Raw genomic sequence first — 25983 nt, 5'->3', positions numbered from 1 at the left:
ACTCCATTTATAGTTATTTATAAAATATTGGCTATATTACCTGTGTTGTACAACATATCCTTGTAGCTTATTTTATATATGATGGTTTGTACCTCTTAATCTTCTACCCCTATATTGCCCTTCCCCACTTCCCTCTCCCCACTTGTAACCGCTAGTTTGTTCTTTATATCTGTGAGTCTCTTTTTTGTTGTTGTTATATTCAGTTGTTTGAAACAATATGTTTTGTTGGACATATTAGGCAACATGTTGGACATAGATAGGCAACAGTCATGTCCATGTTGATAATACTTTCTCTTTCACAATTAAGTCGAGCTTGTTTCATGGGAATTTTTCTTTCTTGATTTTTTTGGGATCCCCTTTTCTTTAGGCATTAAAAATGTATAGCTCTCCCAAATTTCAGAAAGTCCTTAGCTTAACTTTGCAACTTAGTCGTCCCAACAACCTATTTCACAGCCAGACTCTTTTAAGTATATTATAAATTTATGTAAATATTGTGGGTTTTATTGTAAAATGTATCACCAATTTAATAGCAACTTTGGGGGATAATGGAGAGAAACACTACCACATTAAACTTACACTTGATTATAAAGCACATCTCAATTTCAGAAACTTTAAAATGTGGGGAAAAAAGAAAGAAAGAAAAGTTCATCTTATGCTGTGTAGTGATGGCGCGCTGGAGCCTGCTGGCACCAGCTGGTAAGAGCCTGTTGTGTGCATCTCTTCCCCGCTCCTCCTTCAGTGATTTCATGTTGGTTGCTTTAAATGTATTGCTGGGAGAATGTCTACACCATAAACCAACAAAATGCTGAAATTGGGGCTTCCCCTCCCACTCCCAGAGAACTGGCTGTTAAACATTTACCAGCACTCCACTAGGCTTAAAAAAATGGAATTATAAGAGCTAATTCCTGTAGAAAAAAACAATTGTACTAATCCTAACACTTGTGCTTGCAACGAGATGGTTCAAGAAGGAAGAAACCAATGTTCCATCTATGAAGAAAATGCCTGTGTAGTAGAATTACCACTGTAGGGTGATGTCAGCCAACTTAAAGATAGCAGATGCTGATGAAGGATATTGAGGTTTATACATCTTATGAGTCAGAAAGAGTGAATGCCTTATACTAAAATTGGTTATAACAGGTTTATTAACTTTGGTGAATTATTATCAATTGATAAAAAAACGGATAAACTTTTTGATATTTGATTTCATTCGATTCTGGACTGAAGGGAAATAGCAGCAAGCCACTTAATATTAAAAATAGTAAAAGTTGGGCTTCCCTGGTGGCGCAGTGGTTGAGAGTCCGCCTGCCGATGCAGGGGACACGGGTTTGTGCCCCCGTCCGGGAGGATCCCACATGCCGCGGAGCGGCTGGGCCCGTGAGCCATGGCCGCTGGGCCTGCGCGTCCAGAGCCTGTGCTCCGCAGCGGGAGAGGCCACAACAGTGAGAGGCCCGCGTACCGCAAAAAAAAAAAAAAAAATAGTAAAAGTTACTTATAAAAAGGTTTATGTTTTTTTCTTGTTGTTACCACTCAGCCATCCTTTAGCTGTTACACCCTAATATAGAGGAGACAAACAAAACTATACAGGACTCATTACATTTAAAACTCAAGTAATAGTGGGAAGACACTCATGGCTGAACCAAGTGGATTGTCTGAGAATCTCTTTTGGTGTGGCTCAGAGGTGAAAGAGGAAATGCAAGTCAATGATTTTTCAATGATAATATCATGGCACCACCAGTTAGCACATATGACTATAATAGTCATAGGATTTGCAGATTATTCATTATTTTCACAAACATGGGTGAGTAGAAATATATGTATTCACAAACAGACCAATTGATATTTGGCTTTGGAAAGCATTGCTCAACTTTTAATTGTGATTCATCTGTTTTGAGACCTTAGGAATTTCAGTTAGTAAACTGCAGTGGGAAGCCCTTGGCTTAGAATGGCTGAAAAGTTATTCAGTTTCCTCCTGCTTCTCTCAATGATTGAATTCAATTCTACAATTCCGTAAACTACTGTGGGCAAAGCACAGTGCTCAGCATAATTGAGGATATAACTTCATAAAAAAGGAAGAATTTCTGCTTCTGAAAAGAGGGGCTTTGCTGACTTTCCTTATCTTATACAAAGTATTGAGAGAACACAAAAAGAGGAAAAGCAACCCAACTCATTTTCTGAGGTTGATGACCTTCATGCCAAAATTGGGCAAAGAAAGCAAAACATGATCATTTTAGGTCAATTTCACTTATGAGCATAGATGTGAAATTACTAATAAAATTTTAACAAATCAAAAAGCAATATATTATGTATAAATATATAATTATACACCATAATCTAGTAGGGTTTATTTCCAGATAACAGAGCTAAGCTAATCTAATTAAGGAATCTATTAATATAATTTACCACATTAACAGTTAAGGAAGGAAAAAATATGCTCCTTTTAAATGCCCAAGGGACTTCCCTGGTGGTCCAATGGTTAAGATTTCGCCTTCCAATGCAGGGGGTGCGGGTTCCATCCCTGGTCGGGGAGCTAAGATCCCACATGCCCGGCGACATCTTCAGCCTGTCCCCCTCCTCCTCCTCTTCCCTCCCTCTTACTCCCCCCTCTCCTCCTCCTTATCCTCCTCCTCTAATTTGTTTACAAGAAGTATGAGGAATAAAGGAACAAGTTAAATGACACCACAAAGAAACAATCAGACAAATTTGGAATGTGGGCCAACTGGCTAGCAAGTACAACTGTTTCTCTCTGTTGCATTTTGATCTCTTTAAAAAGTCATCATTTTTAGACCTAAATAGACATTTCTTCAAAGACGTACAGATGGCCAACAGGCACATGAAAAGATGCTCAATATTGCTAATTATTAGAAAAACGCAAATCAGAACTACAGTGAGGCACCTCCTCACACTAGTCAGAATGGGCATCATCAAAAAGTCTACAAATTAAATAAATGCTGGAGAGGGTGTGGAGAAAAGGGAATCCTCCTACACTGTTGGTGGGAATGTAAATTGGTGTAGTCACTATGGAGAACAGTATGGAGGTTCTTTAAAAACTAAAAATAGAGTTACCATGTGATCCAGCAATCTCACTCCTGGGCATACATCCAGAGAAAACTCTAATTCGAAAAGATACATGCACCCCAATGCTCATAGCAGCACCATTTACAATAGCCAAGACATGGAAGCAGCTTGAGTGTACATGGAGAGATGAATGGATAAAAAAGATGTGGTATATGTATACAATGGAATATTACTCAGCCATAAAAAGAATGAAATAATGCCATTTACAGCAACATGGTTGGACCTAGAGATTATTATACTAAGTGGAGTAAGTCAGAAAGAGAAAAACAAATACCATATGATATCACCTTCAATTTAGGAAATGCATTACAAAGTCTTAAAAAGAGAGCTGTGCAATTATGTGCTCATACACACACGTCCCCTGATGGTATTAGGTTTGCTAGGGATTTCCAGGCTGGAATCAGTAGCAATTTTCTAGAATTTTGTAAAGCCATCATTTGGCTGTCTCATGTAAAGCTTGTTCTCAATAAAATAAGACGAAAGAAAAAAATATCATATGATACCACTTATATGTGGAATGTAAAAAAATGATACAAATGAACTTATTTAGAAAACAGAAACAGACTCATAGACATAGAAAGCAAATTTATGATTACCAAAAGGGAAAGGGGGTGGGGGAGGGATAAATTAGGAGTTTGGGCTTAGCAGATACAAACTACTATATATAGAATAAATAAACAACAAGGGCGTACTCTATAGCACAGTGAACTTTATCCATATCTTGTAATAACCTATAATGGGAAAAGAAATCTGAAAAGAATATATATATGGAGATATACAATATATATATAGTGAAAAATCAGCAATTGGTGAAATTTAGATATTGGACTATTATGTAATATTGATAATTGAATAGTAGATACATTGGAAAATTGTTAGTTTTGTTGTCTGTGATTATGGCACTGTGGTTGTGTCCTTAGTTTTTGGAGATTCATGATGAAGTATTTATTTAGGAATGAAGTGTCATGGTGTCTGTAATTTATACTTTGAGATATTTAGCCAAAAAAAAGAAAACAAAAGCAACAGATTAAGCAAATATGGCAAAATATTAATTACTTAATCTAAAGGGTAGGTACATAGATTTTAACATTCTTTCTAATTTTCTGTATGTTTGAAGAACTTGAGGAAAAATTAAAAACAAAAAATAAATAGCATTCTATACACCAACAAAAACCCACTAAAAATGTAACTTAACAAAGATACACCCTACAGTAGCAATAAAAACTCTTAGAGTCATAGGAATATATTGAACAAAACATGTACAAAAACTTGATGGAGAAAATTATAAAACATTTTTGAACGGTGTAAAATTAGATTCAGACCTCACAAAAGAAATAAATACTATGTGTAATGAAGATTACACATGAAATGCAAAACTTTAAATGTATATCTTAATCTTGGGCAGGAGAGTATTTCTTAAAACACAAAAAGTATAAATTATAAAGAAATAGATTAGTAAACTTGATAATATTAAAGTTTAAACCCCACAGATTAGGAAAAGATATTTTCAAATTATATATTAATTAATAAAAATTAGTATCCAGAGTATTTAAGTAACTCCTATAAATTAATACTTTTAAAATAAATAAAGTGATATGAAATAGTAATATAATATATCCCTAGGTAAAATGTTACTTGTCAACAGGATTAATTTTAAGATTTCTTGTGGATAATTAGAAAAACAAATAAATTACTTTCAGATAATTTATCTACTTAAGGTAAGAGATACTTCATAATTTTTGTGTCATCTTTAATGCTTTCTATAATGTAAAATGATTTCAGTGTGCAGTTCGGAACGTATCCCACAAATGCAGCTATAACAGATGCAATTTATTCTAAATTATATAGATGAAGCATCCTGACAAATAATCTTAGACCCACTGCTGGATGTTAAGTTAAAGTTATTGATTATGACCAGCATATTTTGACTACTTACTGTATGCCATGCACTTTATAGATATTGTTTCAGTTAAATCTCACAGCAATCCTGTGACATATTAATAACAGTAATATTATAATTATTACAAAAGAGGAAACTGAGGTCTGCAGTAGTTAATCATCTTTTTCCCAAACCACAAAGTTAATAAATGGCAGGGCCAACTTGGATCCAGGACTATGGCCTCCAAAGCCCACTCTCTTGACCCTTATACTCTACCACTTTCCATTTCTTTTGTTTCTAGTGATTACCAGGTAAATGCATGCATGAAGAATTGTTCTCAGTCGTCTTTACATTTTCTTATAATTTTCTCAATTGCAAATTTTTTCTCAATCATTACTCAGTTTTAAAAGATGAATGGACCTCCTCCTAGAAGCAAACAAAATATGTGTTCTTAGCTAATTCTCATTGGGAGAATCTAAAAGAAGTATTCTCTCCTCTCAATTCCAGAGTGTTGCCAATATCTCCTACACATGAACTGAAATGAATAGTTAATATTTTATTGCAGTGTATCATATCTAAACTCTGTTACATTCAAGAAGTGAAACTAATTTAATTCTCTGTTTATAGGAATATGAAAGTCAGATAGAGAAGGATATGTCCATTTCAGATATGAATTCTATTACCGCACAAAGGATTAATTCTGCCAATTTTCTGAAAAAGGTAACAACAACAAAATAGTTTTATCAATATGTTTGAATTTACTTTTGTGAAAACTGGTCTCCTGGATGCACAGTACTATACTCTTCCCAGAGAGTCAGATGGACAGACTTGCTTACTCATCACCTCTTTCTGATCACTGAGAGGTTCTCTGTTCTATTCAGACTTCCTTTTCAGAGTTAGTTACTGACCATCTGTAAAAGTACACTGTTGATGTACATTGTTGATGCAGCAGTTACTTCAATTGACAGCAAACTCATTATTAAAGCATATCCCACTGTTTCCATTTACAAATGAACGTTAAAGACTTCCCATCTCTTTTTGACCCTAAAAGTTCATTTTGGGAAGTATGCCAGCATTTTGCCAGAATCCCTAGTTTTATTAATAACTCATAATGCCGTACACCAGAGCAGTTCATGGGACAAAGGGAGGAGCCACTAGGAGACAGAACACCGTAACAAAGCCTAAACCAGGTTTGAGGTGGAATCCCTCACTGAATTTCACCCCTGATTTCTTTCCACTGACCCCTCATCGCTCCAGTGACTATATGTATAGATCCATCATGCCCAGCACAGTGCTCTTCACTCAGAAAATGTTGAGAAACGCTTGAACAATTAATGAAGTAAGGGATAAAATTGCAGGCTGAGGAGGTTTCTAAGACTTCTGCAAGAGTAGAATCTATAGACTTTGCTACAGGGCACCAGAGCAGCCTTTTAGGGTAACTTGAAAAGAAGCAGAGAGCCATGGGAAGATCTAAGAGGTACATACAATTCCCTCGTGGAGACAGGAGAGAAGCAACCTTGTGTGACTAGAAAAGCCCTAGGCAGGTGTGTGAAGACCTGTTCTGACCATCCTGTTTGTCTTTGGGCAGGTAATCTATGCACTGAGTCCTGCCTTATTGTTCTATAAAAACAGACAATAAAAATGCCTGCCTTGCTTTACTTCTGAAGTAAGGGGCAAATAAGATAGAACCTCAAGGTCTATGCTAGTTTGTACTCTGTTCCTATGGAAGTGTGGTGGAAATGCAGACCACTATAGCTATTGTAGCCTGAAAGAGCACCTCCTCTTTATTGCTGGCAGACGTTTTTTTCCACTCACTCTTGCCCCTCCTACACCTTCTTCATTAGCTCCATATATATTTTTTTAAGTTGAGATGTGATTTAATAATGATATTTGCATCTTAGGAAATAAAGAGGTGTTCTTACTCATAAGAAAAGAGAGGGCTTCCCTGGTGGCGCAGTGGTTGAGAGTCCGCCTGCCGATGCAGGGGACACGGGTTCGTGCCCCGGTCCGGGAAGATCCCACATGCCGCTGAGCGGCTGGGCCCGTGAGCCATGGTCGCTGAGCCTGCGCATCTGGAGCCTGTGTTCCGCAACGGGAGAGGCCACAACAGTGAGAGGCCCGCGTACAGCAAAAAAAAAAAAAAAAAGGAAAGAGAATACATATCCTTCTTATGCCTTCTCTTTTTTTGGTGTATGAGGAAGCCCAGAAGGGAGGGCAGCAAAAGATCAGGAATGTGGTAAGAGAGCAAGTGTCTGAGGATTCTTGCCTTCATATAGGAATCCTGGGAAGGAGCTTTAAGAACATTGTGTGATTGGGTTTCACCTCCTTGTGAAGACTTCTTTGCTATCTCGGGATAGTTTAAAACTACAAGTTTAAGGGATAATTACTTTAATTACAGGTACTGGAATCCTGCTTTGACACTGGCGGCCTAATAGGGCCATGGTGTCTAAATCCTGCTGTGGGAGGGACTGTGAGTTACATGCATTGCACTTCCTGCTGTGTTACTGGGGTCAGTGGTGGCTGAGGCCGGGACTGGAGCAGTAAAGTCCCGGCAGTCTCAAGGATTGCTAGATAAAGTTTTGCTGAAATATTTGCATCTAAGAGGCCAGTGCTTCTCCGCAACCTGTCCCTTTCATTAATTTACTCAATAAATACTTATTGGACACCTGCTATGAATCAGTCATTATACTAGACATTGGAATTACAGCAGTAAACAAAATAGATTAAAATTCCTGGCCTCCTAGAGGAGGTCGTTCTGGTGGGGGAAGTCAGATAATGAACAGAACATTAGTATGTTAGAAAGTGATATGTGCCATGACAAGTGAAGTAGGAAGAGAGGACAGGAGTGTGTATGGGGGTGGGGGGGTCAGGTGTGATTTTAGATAAGGGAAAGCCTTCCTTAGATCAAGGAAAGCCCTCGAGATGCTAACGCTTCAGCAAAAGACCTGAAGTGAACTGAAGGAGCTAGCCATGGAGGTTTTTTGGGAGAAGAACATTCCAGGCTAATGGAACCACATGTGAAAACTGTGGGGAAGGAATATGCGTGGCCTTTGGGAGGAACGGCAAGGAGCTCAGTCTGTGTGATAGCAGGGGAGCAAGGGAGAGGGAGAGAGAAAGAGAGAAAGACAGAGAGAGAAAGCACAAGTGAGAAGGCTCAAGCACACTGATGGGATCAGAGGGAGGAGGGCTGTGGTTCACCTTCAAAGGAAACAATTTGTTCCCCACATGGCAGGGTAATTCTTAGGAATTATAATTTCCCATTCTCCTATCACCCCATTTTCCTATTGAATTTAAGCAGATCATTAGGCTTTAGGTTACATTATCTTTGGGATGATTTGTGGCAGGACAGAAAGAAAATTGCCTCCAGACACACTTCTTCCTGGTTTCATTTCTAAAAGTCTAAACCTGTTGTGAAGCATGGGGTTAGGGGAGAAAGGGAGGGATTTCCTCAGACTAAAAAGAAGAATTTCAGAGTCCTTGGAGGAACCAAGGTCTGTGGGTTCTGCAAGGTGCAAGGGCTTAGGGGATTGGCTCTGTTCAAGCACTAAATATCTTACCAAGCTGACAGAATGAGAGCTTAAGGTCAGAATAGGATGGACTCAAAGGAAATACAGAAATGTGACCACATTTCCTTGTGAATCAAGATTTGTGTGTGTACAAGTGACTGTTGTAGAAACACATTCACAGGATAATCATCTCCTTTGGTGAAGATTCGTTCTGTCCACATATACTGAGAGTTAGGTGGAAAAAGAGATGAGAGGGACATTAATGAGAGCATTAGGAGTGATTTTAATAATGGTAGCAAACAGAACCATACTTTCACTTACCTAATTCCCCTTTCCATTTATTGCTTGAAAAAATTAGGAGTAAAAAATAGTGACACCAGTAGCATTGTATATACTTAATCTTAAAATATAAACTGTGCATTTCTTTAAATTCTAAAAATTTTTTTGTAGATGAGAAGGTCAATAATGAAAAGAATTGCCAAAGTTAGCAAATTTAACTTATCAGATATTGTGGCTGATTATGAAGAAATTGTATCTACAAGGTACATCTAAAATTATTATTATTTAAGTACAAAATATAAAGCTATAAGATAATACCTTCAAAGTCCTCTAATAAGTTCTGTATTTTTATATTAATTAAGTTAATGTCAAAATGCAATTACAAAGCATAAAATGAAATACAGTGACTTAATTTTTTTTGTCATTTTAAAATTGTATTTTGGACATAACTATATGATTTGTATTTTCAATTGTATAATATTTTAGATTTTAACCCTCTCCTTATTGATACTTTTTAGGGCAAGAAAGAAAAGAAAAAAAAAAAAGAAATACCTTTGTCCCAAATTAGTTTTGCCCTAAGATTTCCCTGTCCCGAGACTGCTACTGGAAGAGTCATTGCTGGTAGCACCACACACTAAGCCTGTAATCTCTCCCTTTCAAAACGGAATCCTCAGCCATATAAGGGCTCTGTGATCCACAGGCAGCAGTTGGGGGAGCCTTTGGCTGAAGTAACTCAGTTCTCATACTGTCCTATCTGGGAAACTTAAGGGTGGGAGCAGGAATTAGGGATGCTGCGTTTGGGGAAACCGCCCTGGGGCCACTTGCAGATTCTTAGTATTAATAATAAGGTTTTAATTGGTGTAGGATGCTGAAGTCTATTGTTTTTGAGGGGGGTGTTCTATTCTAAAATATACCTTGAAGTAATTCTTTCATGGGCATATTTTTTAAATGAAAACTTACTTTTAAAAAATTTTTACTGGGGTAGGGACTTCCCTGGTGGTGCAGTGGTTAAGAATCCGCCTGCCAATGCAGGGGACACAGGTTAGAGCCCTGGTCCGGGAAGATCCCACATGCCGCGGAGCAACTAAGCCCGGCTGCTACAACTACTGAGACCACACGCCACAGCTACTGAAGCCTGTGCGCCTAGGGCCTGTGCTCTGCAACAAGAGAAGCCACTGCAATGAGGAGCCCACGCACTGTAAGAAGAGTAGCCACTGCTCGCCGCAACTAGAGAAAGCCCATGTGCAGCAACGAAGACCCAACACAGCCAAAAATAAATAAATTTTTAAAAATAAAATTTTTACTGGGGTAGAGTTGATTTACAATGTTGTGTTAGTTGCAGGTGTCCAGCAAAGGGAATCTGTTATACATATACATATGTCGACTCTTTTTTAGACTCTTTTCCCATATAGGCCATTACAGAGTGTTGAGTAGAGTTCTCTGTGCTATACAGTAGGTCCTTATTAGCTATCTATTTTGTATATAGTAGTGTGTGTGTGTCAATGATGAAAATTTATTTTTTTAAACTTTTTGTTTTTTATTGGAGTATAGTTGATTAACAATGTTGTGTTAGTTTCAGGTGTACAACAAAGTGATTCAGTTATACATATACATGTATCTATTCTTTTTCAAATTTTTTCCCAGTCAGATTGTTACAGAATATTGAGCAAAAGTTCCCTGTGCTATACAATAGGTCCTTGTTGGTTATCCATTTTAAATATAGCAGTGTGTACATGTCAATCCCAAACTCCCTAACTATGCCTCCTCCCCTCCCTTCCCCCAGGTAACCATAAGTTCGTTCTCTAAGTCTGTGAGTCTGTTTCTGTTTTGTAAATAAGTTTATTTGTATCTTTTTTTTTAGATTCTGCATATAAGTGATATCATATGATAGTTCTATTTCTCTGTCTCACTTCACACAGTATGACAATCTCTAGGTCCATCCATGTTACTGCAATGGCATTATTTCATTCTTTTTAATGGCTAATATTCCATTGTATATATGTACCACATCTTCTTTAACCATTCTTCTGTCAGTGGATGTTTAGGTTGCTTCCATGTCTTGGCTATTGTAAACAGCACTGCAATGAACATTGGGATGAATGTATCCTTTGGACCATGTTTTTCTCCAGGTGTATGCCCAGGAGTTGGGTTGCAGGTTTATATGGTAGCTCTATTTTTAGTTTCTTAAGGAACCTCCATACCATTCTCCATAGTGGCTGCACCAATTTACATTTCCACCAACAGTGTAGGAGGGTTCCCTTCTCTCCACACCCTCTCCAGCATTTATTGCTTATGGATTTTTTGATGATAGCCATTCTGACTGGTGTGAGGTGATATCTCATTGAGGTTTTGATTTGCATTTCTCTAATAATTAGCAATATTGAACATCTTTTTTTTAAATTAATTTTTATTGGAGTATAGTTGCTTTACAATGTTGTGTTAGTTTCTACTGTACAGCAAAATGAATTGGCTATACATATACATATATCCCATCTTTTTTGGATTTCCTTCCCATTTAGGTCACCACAGTGCATTAAATAGAGTTCCCTGTGCTATACAACATATTCTTATTAGTTATCTATTTTATACATAGTATCAATAGTGTGTTTGTGTCAATCCCAATCTCCCAATTCCTCCCACTCCTGCTTTCCCCCTTGGTATCCATAGTTTCTTCTCTACATCTGTGTCTCTATTTCTGCTTTGCAAATAAGATCATCCATACCATTTTTCTAGATTCCACATATACGTGTTAATATATGATATTTGTTTCTCTCTTTTGACTTAACTTCACTCTGTATGACACTCTCTAGGTCCATCCACATCTCTACAAATAACCCAATTTTGTTCCTTTTTATGGCTGAGTAATATTCCATTGTATATATGTACCACATCTTCTTTATCCATTCCTCTGTTGATGGACATTTAGGTTGCTTCCATGTCCTGGCTATTGTAAATAGTGCTGCTGTGAACATTGGGGTGCATGTGTATTTTTGAATTATGGTTTTCTCTGGGTATATGCCCAATAGTGGGATTGCTAGGTCATATGGTAGTTCTATTTTTAGTTTTTTAAGGAACCTCCATACTGTTTTCCATAGTGACACTATCAATTTACATTCCCACCAACAGTGCAAGAGGGTTCCCTTTTCTCCACACCCTTTCCAGCATTTATTGCTTGTGGATTTTTTTTTTTTAAGTAAATAAATTATTTATTTATTTTTGGCTGCATTGGGTCTTCGTTGCTGTGCACGGGCTTTCTCTAGTTGGGGCGAGCAGGGGCTACTCTTTGTTGCGGTACGCAGGCTTCTCATTGCAGTGGCTTCCCTTGTTGCAGAGCACAGGCTCTAGGCATGTGGACTTCAGTAGTTGTGGCTCGTGGGCTCTAGAGTGCAGGCTCAGTAGTTGTGGCACACAGGCTTAGCTGCTCCGCGGCATGTGGCATCTTCCCAGCCCAGGGCTCGAACGTGTGTCCCCTGCATTGGCAGGCAGATTCTTAACCACTGTGCCACCAGGGAAGCCCATTTGTGGATTTTTTGATGATAGCAATTCTGACTGATGTGAGGTGATATCTCATTGTAGTTTTGATTTGCATTTCTTTAATAATTAGTGTTGTTGAACATCTTTTCATGTGCCTCTTGGCCATCTGTATGTCTTCTTTGCAGAAATGTCTATTTAGGTATGCTGCCCATTTTTTGATTGGGTTGTTTGTTTTGATGATATTAAGCCACATGAGCTGTTTGTAAATTTTGGAGACTAATCCCTTGTCAGTCACATTATTTGCAAATATTTTCTCCCATTCTGTGGGTTGTCTTTTCATTTTGTTTATGGTTTCCTTTGCTGTGCAAAAGCTTTTGAGTTTAATTAGGCCCCATTTGTTTATGTGTGTTTTTATTTCCATTACTCTGGGAGATGGATTGAAAAAGATATTGCTGTGATTTATGTCAGAGAGTGTTCTGCCTGTGTTTTCCTCTAAGAGTTTTATAGTGTCTGGTCTCATATTTAGGTCTTTAATCCATTTTGAGTTTATTTTTGTGCATGGTGTTAAAGAATGCTCCACTTTCATTTTTTTTACATGTAGCTGTCCAGTTTTCTCAGCACAGTTTGTTGAAGAGACTTTCTTTCCTCCATTTTATAGTCTTGCCTTCTTTGTCATATTTATAGATTAATTGACCATAGGTGTGTGGGTTTATTTCTGGGCTTTCTATCCTGTTCCATTGATCTATATTTCTACTTTTGTGCCAGTACCATACTGTTTTGATGACTATAGCTTTGTAGTATAGTCTGAAGTCTGTGTTTTATTTTCAGTCTTTGGAGGAAAATAGGTGTGACCATAAAGCTATAATTGCATAGATTTGTGTTGCCAGGGTTGGGAGCACATATAACTAACTCCTATTCAGAACCATGTAGAAAAGTTGAGTATCTAACCACTTTCAAGAGAACGATTCCTAAAAAATGAATAATCCTTTGATATAACGTCATGTTTCATGGAATTACCTCTCCACGCCCTTGTTTCTTCTTGGACCATACACCCAAATTACTTGGAGCAATCACATTCTCTCTTAACATAGCATCTCTTCTATGCCCAGAAAAAGATTCTTTCCTTGGGTCTAAGACAACTCTGTCTCCCCTCCACAATGGAGAGAACATGGTTCAGAATAATGGCCTTATTTATAATAGTTAATTTAAAAAATTGATATATTTCAAATTTTAAGTTATCTTGTATCTGTGTGATTGATCATTTTTTACTCTTTAGCCAGTTGACACGTGCAGTTTGTAAGCTTCTTGAACGACGAAGAAAGTTAAAGCCTCAGAGGCAAGAAAGGAAAAAAGTGGCAGCACAGACTATCTGTGACGGAGATATTAAGATTCTTGTCAGAATATTGAGGGCTTATAATATTCCTACAAGGAAAGCAATAGTTAATAGGTAAGGCAATTGCGCCAATTTTTGGAGTTGCAAAAGATGTCTTAAATGTAAATTTCTATACTGTCTTCTTAATAAAACTTTGCACTTGGGGCTTCCCTGGTGGCGCAGCTGTTGAGAGTCCGCTTGCCGATGCAGGGGACACGGGTTCGTGCCCCGGTCCGGGAAGATCCCACATGCCGCGGAGCGGCTGGGCCCGTGAGCCATGGTCGCTGAGCCTGCACGTCCGGAGCCTGTGCTCCGCAACGGGAGAGGCCACAACAGTGAGAGGCCCTCGTAAAAAAAAAACAAAAAACAAAACAAACAAACAAACAAAACAAAAAAAAAACTTTGCAGTTTATTAATGTTCAATATACAGAAACTAAATGAAAGTTGAAATCTTCATTTGGATAGTCAAACTTACTGTCATTGCTGTGTATTACAAATTTTCAGAAGTTTGAGATGCCCGAAGTACCTTTAACATGTATATTTTTGGGTGCTATATCAAATAAATACCTTCTGTCCCTATTCCCTATTGTGAAAACTTAAGCTGCTAGTGCTAATTACACTGTTCTCTGCCACTGTCCCCTCACAGTATTGGAAGTATATAGACTACAGGAGAGAGTAAGCTCCATTTTGGATTTATCATTTTAGGTGACTTCTACAAAAATCAAATCTTACCTATCTCTTCTGCAGGAACGCAGTGTGTTTTATTTGCGTTTCTTGGGCAGAGGATATGTAGGGTCAGAGTGGCCAAATTAAGGCATCATGAATATTAAATACTCATGAATATTTAGTATAACCCGAATTTCAAGTGTTTCATATATTTAATCTCATGTATAATTTATGTATTGTGAATATTTAGTGCCCAGGTACCTCAGGAATACTGATCAACCCTCTCTGTCTACATTTGACACTTATGTGCTCTACTTGCTTATTTTATGTTTACCACATCCCATGAACTCTACATATGCAAAACAAATATTTTGCTTACTAGCTACGAATCTATAGTTAAAACCTCTTAAAGGTTTTGCCTGTGTTTTATATTATAAAATATGACTTTATTTATGATAGAATTGATATTCTCAAAACAAATGCACATTTCAAGGCTGTTTTGTGAAATAAGGACATTATAAAATTACCACCATTTTCTATAATAATCAATTTGTAAAAGAAAGAATATTGTAACACCAAAAATAGGAAGAATATAGTCTCAAAGTATTACTTGCTCTATTTTTTTCCTTTTGCTGAGGGTCAGTGAAAACTCTGTCACAGACTTGTTCCAATCCATAGTTCAGCATTTAGGATCTACCCTTTCAGAGTAGTGATTGTCACGTATTTATCTCTAACCACCTATGTTATGAAGATCCAAAGCAAACTCTATAAGATCCAGGGTAGCTGACTTATATACCTCTATAAGCATAAGCAAAAAGCCATCAAAACTAATATTAAAATTAATTAAAGTGCCTATCTCTATATTGTTTTTCAGAAGAGCCTTGGATATTCCTACTTATTTGATATCATCCATGTCTCGCCTCAGACATAAAGAAACAATCAAATCCGTAACCTCAGATGAGATCTTAAATGAGGTAAGTATTTAACACTTCTGTAAAGTGCCGTTTTGATCATGTTTTCCCTGAATTGCAGCTGGCCCCTAACTGGACTATCCATCTAATTCTAGTTTACTCTCCATAACACAGTGAAGGTGCTCTTTATAAAATGTAATTCTAACTATTTCATTCTCTGCTACTCTGCTCTCAGGGTCTATAGAATAAGGTGCAAGCTCCTTACAATGGTAGCTCCTTAGAACGGCTACCACTCTGTGATGGTCTGGTTCTTATATGCCAATCAGCCACATTTCTCATCAGCTCACAGCGGTATCATATCATACTACTACTTGTTCTAGAAGGCCTCCGTATATGCCCTTTCCTTTGCCTGGAATGGCCACCATACCTCCATGTTATTGGCCACATGAACTACTATTTAATGTTTCAAAGCTCAAGCCCAAGCAATGTTTCTCTGTGAAGTTCTCCTTGTCCTCACCCCAGAGAGTTAATCATTCTCTCTCCTGAGTTACTATTATACCTTGAATATATTTCTTACATTTCATTGCAATTATTTGTTTACCTGTTTATTTTCTCCTGATAGACTTAAGATAAAAATCCTTAAGGATTTCCATTTATTTTTGGATCCTAGCAAAGTAGTACCTGATATTGAATAGGTTGAAGAAATGTTAATTGAATGAATGAATGAATAATTGTTGTTTGAAAAACTGGAAAAAGTAAGCCATCCAGTTATCAGCCAGTAACTAATTTCTACCTTCTATCAGCTATATAAAATATTACAAAAATCTAGTCGTGTTAATTATGTGTTTCAGGATACTGTGCACCCCTTTGTGGAAGTTTCCTTTCAGCACACTGTGTACCAAACCAGTGTTGCAAGTGGATCTCATCCATGCTGGAATGAAGAAATTAAAGTAGATTTTATGTAAGTTGGAGTCCGTTTTTCCTCAGCTTCTAAAATAGAGCAGTAACAAAATTATTTTCTTGAGCTGTTTATTGAAAATAATGATGGATATAGGCTTAATTTTTAAGTTTTTAAATTATGAAGTATTTCTTACATAGATATTAATATATATAATGTAAATGTAAGTTCTGAGGAAAAATGATAAAATGAATACCTGTGTATCTACCATCTAGCTTAAAAAATGGAGTATTAGCAATATTTTTGAAGGCTCCACTGTGCCAATAACTATTTGTATCCCCTTTCTTTCTCCCCAGAGGTAACCAACCATGAATTTGTTTATCATTCCCTCTCTTTATGACTTTAAATCATAGGTATTTATCCCTAGCTATGTTTTATTTACCTGGGATGTTTTCCAACTTTATGTAAATTGAATGATCTTTTGCAATCTGTTTCTTTACTCTTATTTTGAGCGATTTATCCATATTCATACTTGTACCTATTCCTTCCTTCCTTTATTTTCACTTCTGTATAGTATTCCACTGTATTAAAATGCCATAATTTATTTATACTTTATCCTGTTGATGCAGATTTGCCTGGTTTTAATGTTTTGCTATTGTAAATAGTATTGCTCTGAACATTCTTGTACTTGTCATCTGGAACACACATGTAAGAGTTTCTTTTTAAGACAGTAGTTCTCAAAGTATTTTGTGCACTGAAATCACCTGTACAGCTTCTTTAAACAGATTGCTGGGCCCAACTCCATAGTTTCTAGTCCAGTAGCTCTGATACATAATTCCATTTCTAACAAGTTCTCAGGTGTTACTGATGCTCCTAGTCAGGGGATACTTTGAGACCGTTTACTTTAGGATCTGTATCCAGGAGTGGAATTGCTTCAACTTTACTAGCTAATGCCAAAGTTTTTTCTAAAGTGATTGTGCCAATACATACTCCCAACAGCGATATAAAAGTTCCTATTGTGCCACATCTTCAATAATATTTTGTATTTTTAAAATTAATGTTTCTAATACAGTGGATCTAAAGTGATATTCTTGTTGTGGTTTAATTTACATTCCTGGATTTCTAATGAGATTGAGTTTCTTTTTTTTTTCCATTTTAAACAAATCGATAGGCTTTAATTTTTAGAGCAGTTTAGGTTCACAGTAAAACTGAGCAGAAAGCACAGAGTTCTTATACATCCTCTCCCTACAACACGCACACACAGCTCCCTAAAGTGTCAGTGTGGTACATTTGTTACAATCAATGGACCAATGTTGACACATTATCAAAGTCCACAATTTACATTAGGGTTCACTCTTTGTGTTGTACATTCTACGGGTTTTGACAAATGTATAATGACATGTATCCACCACTGTAGTATCATACAGCATAGTTTCACTGCCCTAAAAATGCCCTGTGCTTCACCCATTTATCCGTTCATCCTTCCCCTGGAACCTCTGGCAACCACTGATCCTTTCACTGCCACCATAGTTTTACCTTTTCCAGAGTGTCATTGCATTTCAGGGTTCTCCATAAAAGCAGAACTAACAGGGTGTGTGTGTGTGTGTGTGTGTGTGTGTGTGTGTGCGTGTCTGTTTGACTCTCTTTACCCTCTGTAATAGGGGTGTGCCTCATCCAATTGGTTGGACGCTTAACAGAAAAAAGACTTACCCCACTTAGGAAGATGGAATTCTGCCAGCACACTGGCTTCAGACTTGAACTGCAGCTCTCCCCTGGGCTTCCAGGCTGCCAGCTTACCCTGCAGATTTTGGGCTTGCCTTCCCCCACGATCACGTGAGCCACTGTTACAGAGGGTAGTTTGCCTTACTCAACGTCTACTGACTTTTTTAATGTGGAAAGAACATTTAACATGACATCTACCCTTTGAACAAATTTTTAAGTGTGCAATATACTACTGCTGAATGTAGGTAAAAGGTTGTACAGCAGATCTAGAGCTTATTCTTCTTGCTTCCCTGAAGTTTTACGCCTTGTTGATTAGTAACTTCCCATTTCCCCCTCCCCCCAGCCCCTGGTGACCACCGTTCTGCTCTTTGACTCTATGAATTTGACTACTTTAGATGCCACATATAGGTGGAATCATGCAGTCTTTTTATGACTGGTTTATTTCATTCAGTATAATGTCCTCAAGATTCATCCATGTTGCCACATATTGCAGAATTTCCTTCTTTTTAAAGGGTGAGCAGTATTCCATATATATACCACATTTCCTTTATCCATTCATCTGTCAACAGACGTTTAGCATGCTTCCATACTGTTGTGAATAGTGCTGCAATGAACATAAGAGTGCTAACATCTCTTTGATATTCTGATTCAGTTCTTTTGGATAAATACCTAGAAATGGGATTGCTAGATCATATGGTATCAGTTCTATTTTTAATTTTTTGAGGAACCTGCATAACGTTTTCCATAGCAGCTGCACCATTTTACATTCCCACCAACTGTGTGCAGGAGTTCCAATTTTACACACCTTCACCAGCACTTGTTACTTTATTTTATTTTTTTTCATAATAGCCATCCTAACAATTGTAAAGTGATATCTCATTGTAGCTTTGAATTTCCCTGATTATTACTGAGTGTTTTATTATTAGTAATTTTGAGCATTTTTTTCATGTATCGATTAGCCATTTGTATGTCATTTTTGGAAAATGTCCATTCAAGTTTTAGTACATTTTAAAATCAGCTTATTAGCTTTTTTACTATTCGGTTGTATGAGCTCTTTATGTATGTTGGAGAGGAACCCCCTTATAATATATATGGTTTGCAAATATTTTCTCCCATTCCATAAGTTGACCTTGTACTCTGACGATTATTTCCTTTGCTGTGCAGAAGGTTTACAGTTTGATATAGTTCCACTTTTTTATTTTTGCTTTTGTTGCCTGTGCTTTGGTATCATGTCCATGAAATTATTGCCACAACCTATGTCATGAAACTTTTCCCCTGTATTTTCTTCTAGAAGCTTTATAGTTTCAGGTCTTACATTTTAAATATTTAATTCATTTTGAGTTGAATTTTGTGTATGGTATAAGATAAAGATCAAATTTGATTCTTTTTTTATTAACATCTTTATTGGAGTATAATTGCTTTACAATGGTGTGTTAGTTTCTGCTTTATAACAAAGTGAATCAGCTATACATATACATACATCCCCATATCTCCTCCCTCAAATTTGATCCTTTTGCACGTAGTTTTACCAACACCATTTGTTGAAGAGATTGTCCTTTCTTCATTGAGTAGTCTTGGCACCCTTGTCAAAGATCGGTTGACCTGACATAGATGCAAGGATTTATATCTAGGCTCTCTATTCTGTACCACTGGTCTATATGTCTGTTTTTAGGCCAGACTGTTTCAATTACTGTAACTTCGTAAAATATGTATTTTGAAATCAGGAAGTGGGATCTCCAGCTCTTTTCTTTCTCAAGGTTCATATTTGATGCTAAAGCTATATAAATAGGCTTTTGTAATTGAAAATAAAGTGCACTGACCAAGACAGATTTAAAATGTGGAACTTAGAATTGTTCTCTAAACTCAAGTAGCAATTTTCAGTTGTTACTTCCTATACATCTTTAGCTCTCCCTCGGGTAAAAGGAATATAAAGAACTGTCAACTACATCTGTTATCAAAGTCCTTTCTCTTTTCCTGGCGCCCTTACCCCCTTCTCTTGCCAGTCTTGTTCATCTCCCTCAATTTCTGCAGATCATATGGTTCTTGACTATTTGCATGGTTTTTTGATGGCATCCCTCTGACTTTTTTTTTTTTAACATCTTTATTGGAGTATAATTGCTTTACAATGCTGTTTTAGTTTCTGCTTTATAAGAAAGTGAATCAGCTATACATATACATCTATCCCCATATCTCTTCCCTCTTGCATCTCCCTCCCTCCCACCCTCCCTATCCCACCCCTCTAGGTGGCCACAAAGCACAGAGCTGATCTCCCTGTGCTATGCGGCTGCTTCCCACTAGCTATCGATTTTACATTTAGTAGTGTATATATGTCCATGCCACTCTCTCACTTTGTCCCAGCTTACCCTTCCCCCTCCCCGTGTCCTCAAGTCCATTCTCTAGTAAGTCTGTGTCTTTATTCCCGTCCTGCCCCTAGGTTCTTCATAACTTTTTTTTCTTTTTTAGATTCCATATATATGTGTTAGCATATGGTATTTGTTTTTCTCTTTCTGACTTACTTCACTCTGTATGACAGACTCTAGGCCCAACCACCTCACTACAAATAACTCAATTTCGTTTCTTTTTATGGCTGAGTAATAGTCCGTTGTATATATGTGCCACATCTTCTTTATCCATTCATCTGTCGATGGACACTTAGGTTGCTTCCACATCCTGGCTATTGTAAATAGTTCTGCAATGAACATTGGGGTGCATGTATCTTTTTCAATTAGAGTTTTCTATGGGTATATGCCCAGGAGTGGGATTGCTAGATCATTTGATAGTTCTATTTTTAGTTTTTTAAGGAACCTCCATACTGTTCTCCTTAGTGGTTGTACCAATTTACATTCCCACCAACAGTGCAAGAGGGTTCCCTTTTCTCCACACCTTCTCCAGCATTTATTGTTTGTAGATATTTTGATACTGGCTTTAATGAAAGATAGCAGTTGTCCTGAAAGCACATAGATTTTCTTATCTTATACTTTATAAAAGAAAATAATGCAGGCAATTTTATAGTCCTTTATGAATAATGCTTTTATAAAATCAATTAAGCATTTAAATATGTTTTTCTTATTTACAGCTTACCAGGACATGATTATAGCATCTCAAGTTTATCTAAAATAAAAGATAATATATATATCAACATTTTTGATGAAATGATTATTGAAAAACATGAGGTAAAGTATAATAATTATAATAATGTTGAAATAATTATAAGTTCAGACTGAATGAAGTCTATTAACATATTTGTAAATTTGATTTTAGATACAGTATCTATTTCCAACATTTTCTAAAAAGGATATGGGGCAACTTGAAATAAAATCAGACATATGACAAGTCAATTCAAAAATAACAGGGATCGGGCTTACTAGGGAAAAGATACAGGGTCTTACGTCACAGGGTTGTACTTTGAAAAACATGTAAAACAGAGGCTTCCCTGGTGGCACAGTGGTTGAGAGTCCGCCTGCCGATGCAGGGTAGACGGGTTCGTGCCCCGGTCCGGGAAGATCCCACATGCCATGGAGCGGCTGGGCCCATGAGCCATGGCCGCTGAGCCTGCACGTCCGGAGCCTGTGCTCCGCAACGGGAGAGGCCACAACAGTGAGAGGCCCGTGTACTGCAAAAAATAAATAAATAAAATAAAATAAAATAAAATAAAATAACAGGGATCATAAACCACATATAAGAGGAGGAGAGAGAAATATACCAAGAATTTGGGAAAAGTAGATTTCTGCAATTGAACGTTACATTTACATGTGAACTTCCTGGTAGCCAAGCTTTAGCGTATTTTTAAAGTTTGCTGCATTAAGCATATTTACTGTGATAAAGGTATATACATTAAGATGCTTTACATTGTTTACTGACATGTAGCAAGATATCCAAAAGCAGTGGTTATGAACTGAAGGCAGGAATCTGGGGTATTGGCAGCTTTTTTCAAACTTCGGCCCTTCCGCAGATTCAGGTACGTAGCAACAACAATCCCAGGGCTTGGAAATTGAATACCATGGCTTTCTTGATATTCTTAACAGTTGCGTATGATCACTAGAATCTCAAAATTGTCTATTATGACCCTGGACTCCCTGGCATTTGTTCTTCTTAGAAGAGAGAGATCAGATTAAAATGGGAGCCAGAATATACTGCATTTTCTTTTGCAAGGTTTTTACATTTCTAACCTGGACTATCTACAAGTGGACCATCAGATGAATTTTCTAAGGAACGGGCCATGGCAACCTAACTGATACCATTATTTCTTGGCAGTAAGCCAACATGGTCCGTAATTACGGCAGCAAGGCAGAGGTGGATGGTGGAAAGGTAAAAAATGAAGCAGAAAGCAAGATAGTGTGTGAGGAAAACTACAATGAATTACCCTTTTTATCTCCCTTCTTTTATCCTATCTCCTTACTTCAGCCCAGATAATAGTGTATAACTTTAATATTAACAGAAATTCTGAGTTTATGGATTTAAAAGAAGTCACGTTAACATAAATAATCTAAGGTCTTCCTCTTGGTCCACCCTCTACTCACAGAACCTCCACCAGTCCCTCCGAAAATTTTCTGGAAGCCTCCAAGTAGTCCTCATATATGTGCCTAAACATGACTGTTAGCTATAGTCATCCTTCCCATTTCAACAGTGTGTGTGTGTTCTTTTGATTCAGGCTCCACAGCTCTCAAAGCCACTTAAAAGAATCTCACCACCACCAGTGTTGACATTGCCCCTGATTAGGATGCCATCATCTGTGCCAAGGGTATTATCTCCCCAATTATCCTTGAGCCCAAAGCTATGAAACTTCAGAATACCCAAGAGGCACTGGATTCTGCACAAACATGGGAAGAATGGCCCTATTTTCTCTGAATTCATGCTACATATTATATATCTAGATCTTAAAGCAACAGTATTGGTACACAAAATCTCACAGTAGAAGAGCTTCTCCAGCCGCCGACCCTAATCATCAGGGGTCAAACCCAGGACAAGGGACCTAGTGGGGTACAGTGCACACCAACCCTTTCCATGTCCTCATTGTCCTTTCTCTTCACCTTGCTTCCTAAACTCAGCCCAACTGCTCTCACCTTCCCTAATTACAAACAAAAAAATTCAGTGGATATAAGTACATACTAGTGCTAAAGAGAGGGATATTGCCTATACTAGTCTTAAACAAGCAACATGCCTGTCCCAAGAGCTATTCTCTAACACCTTTCCTATATTCCCCCATTTCAGCACTTTTGTTGATGAAGTGAAAAATTTAAATGGCTAAAAGTGGAGTGAATCATAGAGTACTGCCAGTGGGGTTGGTCGTGGTGGTAAATGCCAAACCCATTTATGTCTAGTCCCTGCTTCTCTTACTACACATACTTTCTCTAATTTAAAAAATAGGATTATTGTGGCATAATTATCATATAATAAACTGCACATAATTAAAGTGTATACTTTGACAAGGTTGGTTTTTTTTGTTTGTTTGTTTGTTTGTTTTTTGCGGTACGCGGGCCTCTCACTGTTGTGGCCTCTCCCGTTGCAGAGCACAGGCTCCGGACGCGCAGGCTCAGTGGCCATGGCTCACGGGCCCAGCCGCTCCGTGGCATGTGGGATCTTCCCGTACCGGGGCACGAACCCGTGTCCCCTGCATCGGCAGGCGGGCTCTCTACCACTGCACCACCAGGGAAGCCCCTTTGACAAGTTTTGACGTATATATACCCATAAAACCATCATCAAAGTCAAGATAATGAACATATCCACCACTCTCAAAGGTTTTCCCCTGTCCTGTTAGAATACCTCCCTCCTTCCTTTCCTTCCTCCCACCCCAGGCAACCACTGATCTGCTTTCTGTAACTATAGTTTACATCTTCTGGAATTGTATAAAAATGGCAGCATACAGTATGCACTTTTTTCCCCTTGGTCTGGCAACTTTCACAGAAAAATTATTTTGAGATGTGTCTCAGTTGTTTTATTTATCAACTAGTTCATTAATTTTTACTGTATAGTGGTAGTCTATTGAACACATACATTCTGTTGTACGTTTAAATATTCAGCTGTTGATGGACATTTGGGTTTTCTTTGGGGGTGGCTATTATAAATAAAGCTGCTATGAGCATTTGTGTATAAGTCCTTGTATGGACAAATGCTTTAATTTCTCTTGGGTAAATACATAGGAGTGAAATGGCTGGATCATATGGTAAGTAGACATTTAAGAAACTGCTAAACAGTTTTTCCAAAGTGACTGTACCATTTTTTATTTCCACCAGCAATGTATGAGACTTCTAGTTCTTTCACAGTCTTACAGACAAGTGGTCAGACTTAAAAATTTTAGCCACTCTAATAACCGTGTGGTTGTATCTCATTGTAGTTTTAATTTGTATTTCCTGATGACTAATGATGGTGAGCACTTTTCCGTGTATTTATTTGCTATCTGAATATCTTCTTTGGTGAAGTGTCTGTCCAAATCTTTTGTCTATTTTTCAAATTGGGTTATTTGTTTTCTTATTATTCAGTTCTGAGGATTCTTTACATATTCTGTGTACAAATCCTTTATCAGATATATGATTTACAAATATTTTCTCCCGGTACATAGCTTGTCTTTTCATTTTCTCAACAGTGCCTTTTGAAGAGCAAAGTTTTAAGTTTTGATGAAGTCAAATTTATCAACTTGCTTTTGGTGTCATATGTTTTAGCTCTGTTTTTGCTTTATATATTTTGTAACTCTTTATTAGGTGCATGTACTTTTCTTAATTTTTGAATTTTATTTTATTTATTTTTTTATACAGCAGGTTCTTATTAGTCATCAATTTTATACACATCAGTGTATATATGTATATATGTCAATCCCAATAGCCCAATTCATCCCACCCCACCCCCCCGCCACTTTCCCCCCTTGGTGTCCATACGTTCGTTCTCTATATCTGTGTCTCTATTGCTGCCCTGCAAACTGGTTCATCTGTACCATTTTTCTAGGTTCCACATATATGCCTTAATATACGATATTTGTTTTTCTCTTTCTGACTTTCTTCACTCTGTATGACAGACTCTAGATCCATCCACGTCTCAACAAATGACCCAGTTTCATTCCTTTTTATGGCTGAGTAATATTCCATTGTACACATGTACCACATCTTCTTTATCCATTCGTCTGTTGATGGGCATTTAGGTTGCTTCCATGACCTGGCTATTGTAAATAGTGCTGCAATGAACATTGGGGTACATGTGTCTTTTTGAATTATGGTTTTCTTTGGGTATATGCCCAGTAGTGGGATTGCTGGATCATATGGTAATTCTATTTTTAGTTTTTTAAGGAACCTCCATACTGTTCTCCGTAGTGGCTGTAGCAATTTACATTCCCACCAACAGTGCAAGAGGGTTCCCTTTTCTCCACACCCTCTCCAGCATTTGTTGGTTGTAGATTTTCTGATGATGCCCATTCTAACTGGTGTGAAGTGATACCTCATTGTAGTTTTGATTTGCATTTCTCTAATAATTAGTGATGTTGAGTAGCTTTTCATGTGCTTCTTGGCCATCTGTATGTCTTCTTTGGAGAACTGTCTATTTAGGTCTTCTGCCCATTTTTGGATTGAGTTGTTTGTTTTTTTAAATTGAGCTGCATGAGCTGTTTATATATTTTGGAGACTAATCGTTTGTCTGTTGATTCATTTGCAAATATTTTCTCCCATTCTGAGGGTTGTCTTTTGGTCTTGTTTATAGTTTCCTTTGTTGTGCAAAAACTTTTAAGTTTTATTAGGTCCCTTTTGTTTTTATTTCCATTACTCTAGGAGATGGGTCAAAAAAGATCTTGCTGTGATTTACATCAAAGAGTATTCTTCCTATGTTTCCTCTAAGTGTTTTATGGTGTCCGGTCTTACATTTAGGTCTTTAATCCATTTTGAGTTTATTTTTGTGTATGGTGTTAGGTTTTATTATATATTCTTTATCACAGTCTATCTTTATATAATATTATGCCACTTCATATATAGTGTAAGAACAGGATATTACTATACTACCATTTCCCCTCCTGTGCTCTGTGTTAGTGTTATCATACATTTTCCTTATATGTATGTCATAAACTCCACAACAGGTCATTATTATTGCTTTAAATGGTCAATTATCTTTTAAAGAAATTTTTTAAAGGGAGAAAAAAAATCTTTTCTATTTACTCTTTGGTTTCTTTTTAAAAAGGAAGAGAATTTTTTATACTTACCTACATGTTTGTGTGAAATTATCCA

At 37.3% G+C, this 25983-nt stretch overlaps 1 protein-coding gene across 1 annotated transcript in view; it reads left to right on the top strand.

The window, feature by feature from the left end:
• Nucleotides 1-25983, top strand: part of CC2D2B (coiled-coil and C2 domain containing 2B) — a 96579-nt gene that overhangs the window by 50375 nt on the left and 20221 nt on the right. The window contains exons 20-25 of the mRNA XM_079900539.1: nucleotides 5582-5674; nucleotides 8911-9002; nucleotides 13490-13660; nucleotides 15126-15225; nucleotides 16014-16123; nucleotides 20859-20955. Of these exons, the coding sequence (XP_079756665.1) occupies nucleotides 5582-5674; nucleotides 8911-9002; nucleotides 13490-13660; nucleotides 15126-15225; nucleotides 16014-16123; nucleotides 20859-20955 (663 nt within the window). The remainder of the gene's footprint in view (nucleotides 1-5581; nucleotides 5675-8910; nucleotides 9003-13489; nucleotides 13661-15125; nucleotides 15226-16013; nucleotides 16124-20858; nucleotides 20956-25983) is intronic.

The sequence above is a fragment of the Stenella coeruleoalba genome (assembly GCF_951394435.1).
Source record: "Stenella coeruleoalba genome assembly, chromosome: 16".
Taxonomy (NCBI): Eukaryota; Metazoa; Chordata; class Mammalia; order Artiodactyla; family Delphinidae; genus Stenella; species Stenella coeruleoalba.
Note: the sequence above shows the minus strand (reverse complement) of the source record. Positions and strands in the feature narration are given on the sequence as shown.